Raw genomic sequence first — 16,712 nt, forward strand, 5'->3', positions numbered from 1 at the left:
AGCTCCGAGAATCCCTCTGGAGGCAGGATTGCTCACGTGCGAGGAGGGCGGAGTGTTCCGGATCCCTTCAGAGCTGGCATGGTGGGGTTGGACGGAGAAACAGTGCAGAGGACCGTCACCGAATCCGAGCTGTGGTCAAAAGATGAAGGTGCTTTTCTACCTATGAGCGGGTGATGGGAAGAACCGAGAGGCAATATTCTGCTGCAACTGAGGCGCTGGCTGAAACTAGCTCTCAAGATATTACGGGACATATAGCCATTCCACTAACTGGAATGTAGGAAGCCACAGCAGGAGGACACTGTGTGGACAGTGGATACTCTTTTTGAACATCGAGATGCCCAGAAAGTCTTTCTTCGTGCTAGGTCCTTTTTTTTGCTACCCTGGTTACTGATTTTAATTGTGGCTGAAAACAAGACCAAGGACAGCAGAGAAGAGCTGGTTAAGGGAGTGAGCATGAGGAAAGGCCTCCCTGCATGGTTCCCTTAGAGCCAGTGAGAGGACATTGCTTTAATCCAATAAGATCACAATTTGCGTCCAAACAGCTTCACTTGAGCAACACAAGAAAACGTGGCGTTCACATAGTTCTCAATCAAGTGCTTCCTAAGAATGGAGTGGCTGGATAATGTGAGAGGGGCTCGTAGCTACGAGTTGTGGGGGTTCTAGCTACAATTTTTCTGGATGTGACAAACCATGGAACATAAGATGATGTGACTGACTGGATTACATGCCGAAGAGGAGCTCCTAGTGGTTCACCACACCTACAGCAGGACTACAAATAGTTATGGCCTACCAGAAGTAGAGTGGAATTGTAAGGGTTAGAGTTAGGTTGAGGGCATCTGAATAAAGAGACAAAGGACCTGATGTAGAGTTCGGCAAACAGGTTACTCTGCAGTAAATGTGACGGATATTCCGCCCACCGTACTATAAGTGCCACTGGATCTATTGCACTTGTAATACAGCAGACGAGACATCCGTCACGTTTGTGATGAAGTAACCCCTGTGCTGAAATCTATATCAGGCAAAACGTTCACAATGAATAGGTTAACAGTAACATGTTTGTCTTGGTGATCATACGCCTTGAGATCGTGGAGAAAAAAACTTGCTCTAAATAATAATGAAAAAAAAAAACCTTCAGTAATCAGCACATGATTCCGTCCCTTTGTGTCATGTAGAAGATCAAAGCGGACCAGATAGGCCACGAGTGTTTCTTTAACCCAATGGAGGCAGCATTGCCTTTACTGTCCAATGTGCAGGGTGGAAAACTAGTGGACTGAATACTTTGACTTGGAGATGCCTGGCTGTTTGAGGAGGAAGGTTGGTTGACTCCGCTCCATGTCCTTGGGGGATACTTCCTGGGATGTGAGAGTGGAAGCAAAGAGAAAGCTCCTCCCAGAGACCCCATGTGCTGAGGGATGTGCTGAGGGAATATTTTCCCGTTTTGTCTTTACCTCTAGCCTCTTGTTCCTCCAGTTTCTGCTTTCTTTAAAGAATATTATAATATGATAAAATGCCAGTTTAGAGATTTGACCGTTACTGTAGTGAGTTTTCATTCGAAAGTTGTAGATACATTACTGTATGATCAGTTTTCATCTGTTCTTCAGAAAGCAAATATGAAAAAAATACCACATAGCTTGCACACACAACACACTACCTAATTGTTAATTTTGAATAAAGACAATCTTGTCGAGACCTTAAGAACAGGGAGCTGGAAACTTACATGAAAATCAATAAAAATTGGTTTATAAAGAAGGGAAATATTTTGACAAAGTCAAGGATGAGAACCAATTAACAGTTTGATAAATGAGACCTGAACAACTGATCTAGGGAACATTTAGAGGCTAAAGTAGCATAGTCCCACATGAAATTACATTTCTGTATTTAGGATGGCACGCTTGGAATTGGAGTAAGTGGCTAATGAGTGAAAAACAGTCATCAGGAATAAAGGGGGTGGGGAGGAAAAGGGGAAAAGCAAGAACAATAAATCAATAGATCTTCACTTACTCAAGGCATTTAGATTGGCAATTTTCTCAATACAGTTGGTGGAAAGAGAAAGTCTCCTGAAAAGACACAATCAAAATAAACATGTTAAAACAAAAGGGGTTCTTTCTTTTGCCTCCGACTAGGTTTGCACTATTTAAATACCACACATATCGATAGCATGGAAAAAAGAATACTTTAGTGGTATGTAACAGTGGTTCCCTAGTGTGGATCCCCATGCTTGGCTGAGGAACTGTGCCAGTACCAGGTTCTTTAGGTGGCAAAAATGGTACTCTTATAAGGCAACCTCTGTAGTTTGGTAATCTTTCAGGCTCAATGGGCATTTGAGCAACTTAATGGCCAGCAGTCCCTTCTGAAAACTCCTTTGGGATTACACTTTGTGAATGTATTGACATGGTCTTCTTATACCAATTTTTTATAAACCGTGTAGTGTACCCATATAAAAAGCTATATTTTCAAACCTTTCAATGAGCTCTCGCTCAAACTAAAAAGAAAGTGAGGACAGTGGGCCTAAGCATAGTCAAAGAGAAATGCGTGTAAACTGAAAGTTGTCTGGACCTATTTAACATTTCTTTTAACATGCAAGAACCCTGAGATTTCATCACAGAAGGTTTGCTGGTGGTCCATCAACGGGTAAGTTAAACAAAAATTAGCCAACAAAGCATCCTGCCCCTGGTGCACACACATACTGTCTCTCAATATAGTAATGAAAACCTATTGGCTACGTTTTTTCTGGATAATATTAATCTTTCTAGGCTCGCCCAAAGTAATTGAGCCATTTTGGTCTTATGCACCCATTCTCGTTAACATATCTTCATAAATGAGCAATGGTGGTTTTCGGGCTGATTTCTGGCGGTCTCCTGAGTGTGCTCGTAATACGGCGGTCAGGAGACCGCCACCACTGGTGGAATTTCGCAGCCGCCAGCACGGCGGTATTTCCTAAATACCAATAAAGTCATAAAGAGCACCTGAGTATCCTTTCCTATTTGGACAGCAACAAAAATACTCCTCTGTTCTCAAACCAGGGAGTGAAACCACTTATTTGGTGAAATAAATGTCTACATAGTCTGAGTTAGCATATATGAGAAAATAAATATTGCATTAATAAGACGAAACCTAGGTCTTTATCATTCTCGCGTCTTCCTCATTCGCAGATTATATTTTGATCTATCTCAGAGATGGGGTGAGCGGTCTCCCCTGGGCTCTGGAGGCCCTAGAGGAGTTCGGAGAGGTGTCAGGATTACGACTTAACCGTAACAAAACATATGTGTTTCCCCTGACGCCTGGTTACAGATATCCTGTAGTGTGCCCAATGGACTTCCAATGGGCCCCGCGGACCTTCAGGTACCTGGGGATTCAGATTTACCATGACCTGGGAGACTTAAGGGAGGGCAACCTTGGTAAAGCGCTCCGATCCCTGAGATCTTCAGTAGGATTTTGGCGCTCTTTGAAACTGCCAGTGATGGCCAGAGTGGCGCTATCCAAGATGATCATGCTCCCCGACTTCTCTACTATTTCGCCAATTTGCCGCTGTTGATCCCCCAGGCATGGTTCCGCGACCTAAATGCATTGCTCAGGGAACTAATATGGGACGAGGGGCGTAGACGAACTACACTCACGAATATCTGTAGACCAACCCACATGGGAGGATTGGGAGCACATGATTTTGAGGCATACTATCTGGCGTCCCAACTACAGTGGGTATCCGGCTGGCTGGCGGGCCGGGGCCAGCTGGATTTATGTACTGCCCAAGGAGTAACGGACACGGCATGGATCGCGGCATGTATGGCAAACAGGAAGATAACCCCCCCCGGGGAACAATATAATGATAAAAGTTGCGATGGCAAGCTGGAAAAGATGTACGAAAAAGGTGGGAGTGGGTCCCCCATATTCCCCAGCTCTACCACTGTCGGTGCTTGCCCTGGAAGCTGGGGGAAGGGGACCAGGAAACATAGGACTTGGCCCTTGGTTGGCGGCTGGAATAGAAGCAGTGGGCGGGCTCTTCAAGGAGGGTGTGTTGAGGAGTTTTGCTGAATTAACGGAAAGGGGTGTTCCCGGGGGGCAGTTTCTACTTTACGGGAGGCTAGCACACACTCTTAAAACTCACTGGAGCACAGTGAATGCGGAACCAGCCACTCACGAGGTCCTGCACTTACTGCTGAAATTAGGGGAGGAATCACATCTGATCGCCAAAATATATCGGGCCCAAGTTGAGGCAGCATTAGACCCTTTACGGTTGCTGAGAGGGCGGTGGGAGAACACGATTGGGAGGGAATTATCTGACTCAGAGTGGAATAGAGTACTGGCCTACCCCCGGATGATATCACGTAACACATGGTTAAGATACATCCAATATAACTACTTGCACAGGACGTATCTCACGCCCCACAGACTGTTCCGCATATACGGAGGGGCCCCTGGGACTTGCCCGAGATGCGGAGGAGGAGGGGCGGATTTTGACCACATGGTTTGGACATGTCCAGTGATACAGGCTAGCTGGAGGGCAATATTGCCCATCCTAACTGAACTGAGTTGAGGCCTACCCCTGAGCTATGCCTGCTGGGCCTCAGACCAGCTGCTCTTGGCGGAAAGGTGAGGGGACGCTTCCTGGACCTTTCCCTGGCCCTTTATAAGAGACTAATCTCGAGGGGCTGGAAGGCTACTGGTCACCCTGTACTGACTTACTGGAAAAGGGATATCTTAACATGGTCTAGAGCTGAACTACAGGTCCTAAAAGCAGAAGAAGCCAGGAATATCCACCAGGTTCCTATTGCCCTGGGCTGGGAAGATTTAATGACGAACTGGGATAGTATAAATAAGAGGCTGGCAAACTCAGTCGGAGAAACAAGTGAAATCCAACTCACACGGAGGATAGAGCCAAACGGGGGACACACATAAACAGACACCCAAAAATGACCCAAAATCACAAATAGACCGCACCGAGAGTATGGATGTGAAGACAATTAGCCCCCTGACCCCCACTCTGCTAACAGTGGTAGCAAGAAGCATGAGGGACCTGCCGCCCCCACTGTGTGCCGGTGCGCTCTGGGTTGACCCTTTCTCCCATCCAAAAATTGATACACTATCGTACCTTAAATATTACCAACTATAAAAACTACTCACACAAAGCCGTAAAGTTGACCGCTTAGGGTCTTTTTCCCCCTTTCTCCTTTCCCTACCTCCAATTGGATCAACATTAATGTCACTTGGAGTTGTGTACCCTCCACTTCGTGTTTTCCCCTCCTTTCCTCTTCCCTCCCCAATCCTACATTATCCTTGTCCACCCACCTGTAACAATCCTAGCTCCCTCCCAAGTTACAAGAGAGAAGGGGTTTAAGTTTATTATTTGATTGTTAATTATACAAAACGGTGAAATGCAAGAAGGAAATACACATTAGCAAGTAAATGAACACAATTTATTAAATAAAGAACAAAATGATTAACAGCAATAAAAGTAACAAACAATAAGTAAAGAGCAAAGTATAGTATAAAAGCGAAATGTGTACCAAAAGCGGAAATGCGATAAGAATGAACATGTAAATGTATAATAACAAAATGTTAATAAAAATATATTTAAAAAAAAAAAAAAAAAAAAAAAACACCTGAAGTCCACCTCCTGCTTAGCTGACAGCCTGGCAGTTACCTGGCCATAGATGTCTAAGAATTATTTTAAACTCAACTCCGACAATGCTGTTGCTTACTTCTCCAAAATACAAAGTGGCCCATCTCCTCTGACCAGTCTGCGCGGGACACCCTCCTGCGAAATTGAATCACAACCCCGGAAACCTCATCGACTCTAATTTGGGTCTAAGGTTGCAGTTGACATTTCTGAATCTTGTTTCTTTCACCTAAAAACCTCAAGTCAGAAGGTCACATTTTACAGTTTTAGAGTACCAGAAGTGAATAGCATTATTCAATCGAGCCTTGATTATGGGAACTACATCTTTATTGAATGTCGCCAGAAACACCTACCTTGCTTACAGCTGGTTCAGAACATGGTTGTGCACTTTCTCTTCAGCCTGAACTGGTCTGATTCAGTAGCTGGAGCTAGAAAAAAATGTTAACTGGCTTCCACTTCATGCCAGGAGTCTCCTTTAAGGCCATGACTGAAGCACATAAAGCAACCTACTCACAATCCCTTAAATGGATGGCCAAGATATTTAGCTGGTTTGAGCTCTCTGGGAGCTTGAGATCTAACCAGCAATTCCTATTTTAGGTTCCTAATGTCTCGTACTACCAGCTATAGTGATAGAGCTATCTCCATTGCCACACAGCAAAAGCTTGCAATGCACTCCTTGTATTCCTCCCAAAACACCCTCCCATCTGGTTCAGAAAGACTATAAATACCTCTCTTTTCAATCAATAGCCCACCAGCCAACAAAATCCCACCTGGCACCAAAAAACTCAAATGAGTGAACAGTGCCCTCAATGAAGATAGACGGTTGATACATCGCAACTTCAACAGTCTCCATTTGTAAGAAGAACCACATCCCCATCCTTTTATCCAGCTGAAGAACCAAGAGAGTTGAATTTGCAAATTAAATTAAATAAAAGGGATGAGGACATCAATGCATAAGGGGATACAGTTAGAAAAAGTATATAGGAGGAATGCAAGTGATGTACAATTAATGTTTAACTTACTCGCAATTCACCAAAGTGGAAAGGGAGGCATCCATCTTTTCTATAGGAGGAATCTGAGCATACAGCTTTACCTCCTTGGCTTCCGAAGCTTTCTGGCCCGATTTTTCCTCCTATCACAAAAGGAATAAAAACAAAAAAGCAACAGTCGTTTCATTTTGTTTCTGTTGAAAAAGCACACATCATGCAGTGATTTCTGGAATATCTACACAGATCGTAACAGAGCATATCAAAAGCATGTATAGATAACCTGAAAAAACACACAGAACATGCTCTACCTTGTGTCACCTATCATAATGATAGCTTGCCGGAATCCATGTTATTGCATTCATCTACTGCTAAACTACAGTAAATTTTGCTTAAATCGCTGTTCATCTAACATGTACCTCAACATTAGAAGGTCAGTGTGATATTTAATTTATTGTTTTAATGGAACATGGAAATTAATTCCTAGCATTTTATTCAATATAAATAGCAACTTGGGGTGTCTTCTCATCTTGAAATAGAACTCCATCACTACTACCAATATTGGCTCTTTTTCTATTAATCAGACGATAGTGGCACAAGTAGTACTTTTGCTACTGCATAAATATTGCTCCTGACAGTAGTAGTGGTGTAAAACATACTATTGCTATCATGCAGCTATTACTACTACTTGTGTTACTATTGTACTGGCACCACTACTATTTGTACTACTACCAGTTCTACTTCTTACCATACCAATTATCATACTGCTGGTGGTGCCACAACAGCTTGATATGCTATTTTATTGCTACTACTAATAGCAATACGAGTAAATCTGCAACTATCTTCCAACAAGAAGACACCCCCTGAGACACTTACATCTCTAGAGTGTCGTACCTCTGCTCACTTCTTTCAGGTATCCATCTTTTTTAAATACCAGACTGTAAAAGGGTTATTATTTAACTCAAGGAAGCAGACAGTAGAAAATGGTCACTTTTGCCGTTGCCTCCACACTTTCAGATTACAAATATAGAATCTGAATGTCAAACTAGTGTCTTTACAGACTCTAGTTGATTTTCAGGGTACATCTCCAGGTACCCTCTAGTTAAGTCTGCATTCCATCATAGATATTGTATTCAGGAGAAGGACCATGAGATCTCCCTTTATGGATTGGTGCATCAGGTATTATCCATCTTTCATCTTCCTTCATCTTTCATAGCACCACCAGGCGCTTATGCCACTCTTATATTTAGGTTACCCACTCTTATGATCTCAGCCATTCTCCCTATGGCATATCTGCTGCAGGACTTTGTTTAGTTCCATAATAAATGACCCATAGAAACTTTGAACAGAATATCCGGTTTACAACATTTCCTCCTTTTTTTACATTTAACTTGATCTCCAATGGTCAAAGAGCTTCCAAGTCACATTCTATAAATTAACATTGTACGATAACAACTACAAGACCGTCCGTAGCACAGCCACGGGCTAAGAGAAAATATAATATCTGGCTTGAACAAACATTTCCTCTTGCAGATCTCTTAAAGGCAATCATTTGCATGTCCACAGAAACGAGGATATTTAATTTATCAAACCTGCTGCACCGACTGAATGTGTTCCAGCTTGCTAACAAGAGCCCTTCATTAAAATCCAAACGTTACCACAGAGTTTCCTGTTCAACAATTTAAAGTCTGGAGACTGGATAATGAACTAAGCATTTTTTTAAAACAGGAACAAATTAAACATATTTTCTAAAATATTTAATTAAAAATATATGTATATGGTGATCAAATAAATACATTTAATGTTTGGGCTTTAAGAGTGCTTAGGGAATTTTGGATTTGAGGAATGAGTAGTTTTTAGGGTGGTTTGGAATTTTTAGGGCTCAGAGATGGGTAGTTTTCAGAAGTGTGAAGGAATTTTCGGGCTTCAAGAGATGGGTAGCGTTTAGTGGTAGTTGGAGCTTTTAGGGTTCAGGGATGGGTAGCAGTTAAGGGTAGTGGTTTTTTTTTTCTCCACAGTTTAGTGATGGATGGCATTAGGAGTGTAGTGTATAGGGGTGGTAAGTTTTTTTTTTTGTTTTTTAGTTTCCATCATTGTAAGGAAATGCCTCCTTGGCATGGTTGCCCCCTGACTTTTTGCCTTTGCTGATGCTATGTTTACAATTGAAAGTGTGCTGAGGCCTGCTAACCAGGCCCCAGCACCAGTGTTCTTTCCCTAACCTGTACTTTTGTATCCACAATTGGCAGACCCTGGCATCCAGATAAGTCCCTTGTAACTGGTACTTCTAGTACCAAGGGCCCTGATGCCAAGGAAGGTCTCTAAGGGCTGCAGCATGTCTTATGCCACCCTGGAGACCTCTCACTCAGCACAGACACACTGCTTACCAGCTTGTGTGTGCTAGTGAGGACAAAACGAGTAAGTCGACATGGCACTCCCCTCAGGGTGCCATGCCAGCCTCTCACTGCCTATGCAGTATAGGTAAGACACCCCTCTAGCAGGCCTTACAGCCCTAAGGCAGGGTGCACTATACCATAGGTGAGGGTACCAGTGCATGAGCATGGTACCCCTACAGTGTCTAAACAAAACCTTAGACATTGTAAGTACAGGGTAGCCATAAGAGTATATGGTCTGGGAGTTTGTCAAACACGAACTCCACAGCACCATAATGGCTACACTGAAAACTGGGAAGTTTGGTATCAAACTTCTCAGCACAATAAATGCACACTGATGCCAGTGTACATTTTATTGTAAAATACACCCCAGAGGGCACCTTAGAGGTGCCCCCTGAAACTTAACCGACTATCTGTGTAGGCTGACTAGTTTTAGCAGCCTGCCACAAACCGAGACATGTTGCTGGCCCCATGGGGAGAGTGCCTTTGTCACTCTGAGGCCAGTAACAAAGCCTGCACTGGGTGGAGATGCTAACACCTCTCCCAGGCAGGAATTGTCACACCTGGCGGTGAGCCTCAAAGGCTCACCTCCTTTGTGCCAACCCAGCAGGACACTCCAGCTAGTGGAGTTGCCCGCCCCCTCCGGCCAGGCCCCACTTTTGGCGGCAAGGCCGGAGAAAATAATGAGAAAAACAAGGAGGAGTCACTGGCCAGTCAGGACAGCCCCTAAGGTGTCCTGAGCTGAGGTGACTCTAACTTTTAGAAATCCTCCATCTTGCAGATGGAGGATTCCCCCAATAGGGTTAGGATTGTGACCCCCTCCCCTTGGGAGGAGGCACAAAGAGGGTGTACCCACCCTCAGGGCTAGTAGCCATTGGCTACTAACCCCCCAGACCTAAACACGCCCTTAAATTTAGTATTTAAGGGCTACCCTGAACCCTAGAAAATTAGATTCCTGCAACTACAAGAAGAAGGACTGCCCAGCTGAAAACCCCTGCAGCGGAAGACCAGAAGACGACAACTGCCTTGGCTCCAGAAACTCACCGGCCTGTCTCCTGCCTTCCAAAGATCCTGCTCCAGCGACGCCTTCCAAAGGGACCAGCGACCTCGACATCCTCTGAGGACTGCCCCTGCTTCGAAAAGACAAGAAACTCCCGAGGACAGCGGACCTGCTCCAAGAAAAGCTGCAACTTTGTTTCCAGCAGCTTTAAAGAACCCTGCAAGCTCCCCGCAAGAAGCGTGAGACTTGCAACACTGCACCCGGCGACCCCGACTCGGCTGGTGGCGATCCAACACCTCAGGAGGGACCCCAGGACTACTCTGATACTGTGAGTACCAAAACCTGTCCCCCCTGAGCCCCCACAGCGCCGCCTGCAGAGGGAATCCCGAGGCTTCCCCTGACCGCGACTCTTTGAACCTAAAGTCCCGACGCCTGGGAGAGACCCTGCACCCGCAGCCCCCAGGACCTGAAGGACCGGACTTTCACTGGAGAAGTGACCCCCAGGAGTCCCTCTCCCTTGCCCAAGTGGAGGTTTCCCCGAGGAATCCCCCCCTTGCCTGCCTGCAGCGCGGAAGAGATCCCGAGATCTCTCATAGACTAACATTGAAAACCCGACGCTTGTTTCTACACTGCACCCGGCCGCCCCCGCGCTGCTGAGGGTGAAATCTCTGTGTGGACTTGTGTCCCCCCCGGTGCCCTACAAAACCCCCCTGGTCTGCCCTCCGAAGACGCGGGTACTTACCTGCAAGCAGACCGGAACCGGGGCACCCCCTTCTCTCCATTCTAGCCTATGTGTTTTGGGCACCACTTTGAACTCTGCACCTGACCGGCCCTGAGCTGCTGGTGTGGTGACTTTGGGGTTGCTCTGAACCCCCAACGGTGGGCTACCTTGGACCAAGAACTAAGCCCTGTAAGTGTCTTACTTACCTGGTTAACCTAACAAATACTTACCTCCCCTAGGAACTGTGAAAATTGCTAAGTGTCCACTTTTGAAACAGCTATTTGACAATAACTTGAAAAGTATACATGCAATTTTGATGATTTGAAGTTCCTAAAGTACTTACCTGCAATACCTTTCGAACAAGATATTACATGTTAAATTTGAACCTGTGGTTCTTAAAATAAACTAAGAAAAGATATTTTTCTATAACAAAACCTATTGGCTGGATTTGTCTCTGAGTGTGTGTACCTCATTTATTGTCTATGTGTATGTACAACAAATGCTTAACACTACTCCTTGGATAAGCCTACTGCTCGACCACACTACCACAAAATAGAGCATTAGTATTATCTCTTTTTACCACTATTTTACCTCTAAGGGGAACCCTTGGACTCTGTGCATGCTATTCCTTACTTTGAAATAGCACATACAGAGCCAACTTCCTACATTGGTGGATCAGCGGTGGGGTACAAGACTTTGCATTTGCTGGACTACTCAGCCAATACCTGATCACACGACAAATTCCAAAATTGACATTAGAAATTGATTTTTGCAATTTGAAAAGTTTTCTAAATTCTTAAAAGACCTGCTAGGGCCTTGTGTTAGATCCTGTTTAGCATTTCTTTTAGAGTTTAAAAGTTTGTTAAAAGTTTGAATTAGACTCTAGAACCAGTTTTAGTTTCTTAAAAAGTATTCCAACTTTTAGAAGCATAATGTCTAGCACAGATGTGAATGTGGTGGAACTCGACACCACACCTTACCTCCATCTACAGATGAGAGAGCTAAGGTCACTCTGTAAACTAAAGAAAATAGCAATGGGCCCCAAACCTACCAAAGTACAGCTCCAGGAGCTTTTGGCAGAGTTTGAAAAGGCCAACCCCTCTGAGGATGGCAACTCAGAGGATGAAGATAGTGACTTGGAGGGAAATTCCCCCCCTCCAGTCCTACTTAGGGAGAGCAGGGCTTCTCAAGCCCTGACTCCACAAATAATAGTCAGAGATGCTGGTTCCCTCACAGGAGGGACCAACAACTCTGAAATCACTGAGGATAACTCCAGTGAAGAGGACATCCAGTTAGCCAGGATGGCCAAAAGATTGGCTTTGGAAAGACAGATCCTAGCCATAGAGAGGGAAAGACAAGAGATGGGCCTAGGACCCATCAATGGTGGCAGCAACATAAATAGGGTCAGAGATTCTCCTGACATGTTGAAAATCCCCAAAGGGATTGTAACTAAATATGAAGATGGTGATGACATCACCAAATGGTTCACAGCTTTTGAGAGGGCTTGTGTAACCAGAAAAGTGAACAGATCTCACTGGGGTGCTCTCCTTTGGGAAATGTTCACAGGAAAGTGTAGGGATAGACTCCTCACACTCTCTGGACAAGATGCAGAATCTTATGACCTCATGAAGGGTACCCTGATTGAGGGCTTTGGATTCTCCACTGAGGAGTACAGGATTAGGTTCAGGGGGGCTCAAAAATCCTCGAGCCAGACCTGGGTTGACTTTGTTGACTACTCAGTGAAAACACTAGATGGTTGGATTCAAGGCAGTGGTGTAAGTAATTATGATGGGCTGTACAATTTATTTGTGAAAGAACACCTGTTAAGTAATTGTTTCAATGATAAACTGCATCAGCATCTGGTAGACCTAGGACCAATTTCTCCCCAAGAATTGGGAAAGAAGGCGGACCATTGGGTCAAGACAAGGGTGTCCAAGACTTCGACAGGGGGTGACCAAAAGAAAGGGGTCACAAAAACTCCCCAGCAGAAGGGTGATGAGACAACCAAAACTAAAAATAGTAAAGAGTCTTCTACAGGCCCCCAAAAACCTGCACAGGAGGGTGGGCCCAGAGCCTCTTCACAAAACAATGGGTACAAGGGTAAAAACTTTGATCCCAAAAAGGCCTGGTGTTATAGCTGTAAACAGCATGGACACCAAACTGGAGACAAGGCCTGTCCCAAGAAGGGTTCCACTCCAAACTCCCATCCAGGTAACACTGGTATGGCTAGTCTCCAAGTGGGATCAACAGTGTGCCCAGAGCAAATCAGGGTTCACACGGAAGCTACTCTAGTTTCTGAGGGTGGGGTGGATTTAGCCACACTAGCTGTCTGGCCGCCTAACATGCAAAAATACAGACAGCAACTCTTAATTAATGGGACTAGAATAGAGGGCCTGAGGGATACAGGTGCCAGTGTCACCATGGTGACAGAGAAACTGGTTTCCCCTGGCCAATACCTGACTGGAAAAACTTACACAGTCACCAACGCTGACAATCAGAGAAAAGTACATCCCATGGCAATGGTTACTTTAGAATGGGGAGGGGTCAATGGCCTGAAACAGGTGGTGGTCTCCTCAAATATCCCAGTGGACTGTCTGCTTGGAAATGACCTGGAGTCCTCAGCATGGGCTGAGGTAGAGCTAAAAACCCATGCAGCAATGCTGGGTATCCCTGAACTGGTGTGTGTGAAAACAAGAGCACAATGCAAGGCACAGGGTGAAAAAGTAGAGCTGGAGTCTGGAAAAATGACCCAGCCTACCAAGAGAACAGGAAAGTCAGTTGGGAAGCCAACTGCAACACAGCAAAAGAAAGGGAACCTCTCTTCTCAGGAAGAAGTTCTGCCCTCTGAGGGAACTGAGCCTTTGGAGCTTGAACCTTATCAGGTTGAGCTCTTAGGCCCAGGGGGACCCTCCAGGGAAGAGCTGTGTAAGGGACAAGAAACCTGTCCCTCTCTTGAAGGCCTTAGGCAGCAAGCTGCTGAAGAGTCCAAAGGCAAGAAAAATGGAACACATAGGGTCTATTGGGAAGATGGGCTCCTGTACACTGAGGCCAGAGACCCCAAACCTGGTGCCACTAGGAGAGTGGTAGTGCCTCAGCTGTTCAGAGAGTTCATCCTAACATTGGCCCATGACATTCCCCTTGCTGGACATTTGGGACAAACCAAGACGTGGGAGAGGTTAGTCAACCACTTCTACTGGCCCAATATGTCCAACATGGTTAAGGAGTTTTGCCTCTCCTGCCCCACCTGTCAAGCCAGTGGTAAGACAGGTGGGCATCCAAAGGCCCCCCTCATTCCACTTCCAGTGGTGGGGGTGCCCTTTGAAAGAGTGGGTGTGGACATAGTTGGTCCACTGGAACCTCCCACAGCCTCAGGGAATATGTATATCCTGGTAGTAGTGGATCATGCTACCAGATATCCTGAAGCTATTCCCCTTAGGTCGACTACTGCCCCTGCAGTAGCCAAGGCCCTCATTGGTATCTTTACCAGAGTGGGTTTCCCTAAGGAGGTGGTGTCTGACAGAGGTACCAACTTCATGTCAGCATACCTAAAGCACATGTGGAATGAGTGTGGAGTGACTTATAAATTCACTACACCTTACCATCCACAAACTAATGGCTTAGTTGAGAGATTCAACAAGACATTAAAGGGCATGATCATGGGGCTCCCTGAAAAACTCAAAAGGAGATGGGATGTCCTCCTGCCATGTCTGCTTTTCGCTTACAGGGAGGTACCACAGAAGGGAGTAGGGTTCTCACCCTTTGAACTTCTGTTTGGTCATCCTGTAAGGGGACCACTTGCTCTTGTTAAAGAAGGCTGGGAGAGACCTCTCCATGAGCCAAAACAAGACATAGTGGACTATGTACTTGGCCTTCGCTCTAGAATGGCAGAGTACATGGAAAAGGCAACCAAAAACCTTGAGGCCAGCCAACAGCTCCAGAAGTTTTGGTATGACCAAAAGGCTGCACTGGTTGAGTTCCAACCAGGGCAGAAAGTCTGGGTTCTGGAGCCTGTGGCTCCCAGGGCACTCCAGGACAAATGGAGTGGCCCTTACCCAGTGCTAGAGAGGAAGAGTCAGGTCACCTACCTGGTGGACCTGGGCACAAGCAGGAGCCCCAAGAGGGTGATCCATGTAAACCGCCTTAAACTCTTCCATGACAGGGCTGATGTGAATCTGTTGATGGTAACAGATGAGGATCAGGAGGCAGAGAGTGAACCTCTCCCTGATCTTCTGTCATCAGACCCAAAAGATGGCACAGTAGATGGAGTGATCTACTCAGACACCCTCTCTGGCCAACAGCAGGCTGATTGTAGGAGAGTCCTACAACAGTTTCCTGAGCTTTTCTCCCTAACCCCTGGTCAGACACACCTGTGTACCCATGATGTGGACACAGGAGACAGCATGCCTGTCAAGAACAAAATCTTCAGACAGTCTGACCATGTTAAGGAAAGCATCAAGGTGGAAGTCCACAAGATGCTGGAATTGGGAGTGATTGAGCGCTCTGACAGCCCCTGGGCTAGCCCAGTGGTCTTAGTCCCCAAACCTCACACCAAAGATGGAAAGAAAGAGATGAGGTTTTGTGTGGACTACAGAGGGCTCAATTCTGTCACCAAGACAGATGCCCATCCAATTCCAAGAGCTGATGAGCTCATTGATAAATTAGGTGCTGCCAAATTTCTAAGTACCTTTGACTTGACAGCAGGGTACTGGCAAATAAAAATGGCACCTGGAGCAAAAGAAAAGACAGCATTCTCCACACCTGATGGGCATTATCAGTTTACTGTTATGCCCTTTGGTTTAAAGAATGCCCCTGCCACCTTCCAAAGGTTGGTGAATCAAGTCCTTGCTGGCTTGGAGTCCTTTAGCACAGCTTATCTTGATGATATTGCTGTCTTTAGCTCCACCTGGCAGGATCACCTGGTCCACCTGAAGAAGGTTTTGAAGGCTCTGCAATCTGCAGGCCTCTCTATCAAGGCATCCAAATGCCAGATAGGGCAGGGAACTGTGGTTTACTTGGGACACCTTGTAGGTGGAGGCCAAGTTCAGCCACTCCAACCCAAGATCCAGACTATTCTGGACTGGGTAGCTCCAAAAACCCAGACTCAAGTCAGGGCATTCCTTGGCTTGACTGGGTATTACAGGAGGTTTGTGAAGGGATATGGATCCATTGTGACAGCCCTCACTGAACTCACCTCCAAGAAAATGCCCAAGAAAGTGAACTGGACTGTGGAATGCCAACAGGCCTTTGACACCCTGAAACAAGCAATGTGCTCAGCACCAGTTCTAAAAGCTCCAGATTATTCTAAGCAGTTCATTGTGCAGACTGATGCCTCTGAACATGGGATAGGGGCAGTTTTGTCCCAAACAAATGATGATGGCCTTGACCAGCCTGTTGCTTTCATTAGCAGGAGGTTACTCCCCAGGGAGCAGCGTTGGAGTGCCATTGAGAGGGAGGCCTTTGCTGTGGTTTGGTCCCTGAAGAAGCTGAGACCATACCTCTTTGGGACTCACTTCCTAGTTCAAACTGACCACAGACCTCTCAAATGGCTGATGCAAATGAAAGGTGAAAATCCTAAACTGTTGAGGTGGTCCATCTCCCTACAGGGAATGGACTTTATAGTGGAACACAGACCTGGGACTGCCCATGCCAATGCAGATGGCCTTTCCAGGTTCTTCCACTTAGAAAATGAAGACTCTCTTGGGAAAGGTTAGTCTCATCCTCTTTCGTTTGGGGGGGGGTTGTGTAAGGAAATGCCTCCTTGGCATGGTTGCCCCCTGACTTTTTGCCTTTGCTGATGCTATGTTTACAATTGAAAGTGTGCTGAGGCCTGCTAACCAGGCCCCAGCACCAGTGTTCTTTCCCTAACCTGTACTTTTGTATCCACAATTGGCAGACCCTGGCATCCAGATAAGTCCCTTGTAACTGGTACTTCTAGTACCAAGGGCCCTGATGCCAAGGAAGGTCTCTAAGGGCTGCAGCATGTCTTATGCCACCCTGG

At 45.8% G+C, this 16,712-nt stretch overlaps 1 protein-coding gene across 1 annotated transcript in view; it reads right to left on the reverse strand.

Annotated features, from left to right (window-relative positions):
* Positions 1–16,712, reverse strand: part of DNAL1 (dynein axonemal light chain 1) — a 194,192-nt gene that overhangs the window by 110,873 nt on the left and 66,607 nt on the right. The window contains exons 3-4 of the mRNA XM_069208749.1: positions 6,640–6,749; positions 2,002–2,057 (exon numbers count right to left, since the gene is read on the reverse strand). Of these exons, the coding sequence (XP_069064850.1) occupies positions 2,002–2,057; positions 6,640–6,749 (166 nt within the window). The remainder of the gene's footprint in view (positions 1–2,001; positions 2,058–6,639; positions 6,750–16,712) is intronic.

Source organism: Pleurodeles waltl, chromosome 9, assembly GCF_031143425.1.
Source record: "Pleurodeles waltl isolate 20211129_DDA chromosome 9, aPleWal1.hap1.20221129, whole genome shotgun sequence".
Taxonomy (NCBI): Eukaryota; Metazoa; Chordata; class Amphibia; order Caudata; family Salamandridae; genus Pleurodeles; species Pleurodeles waltl.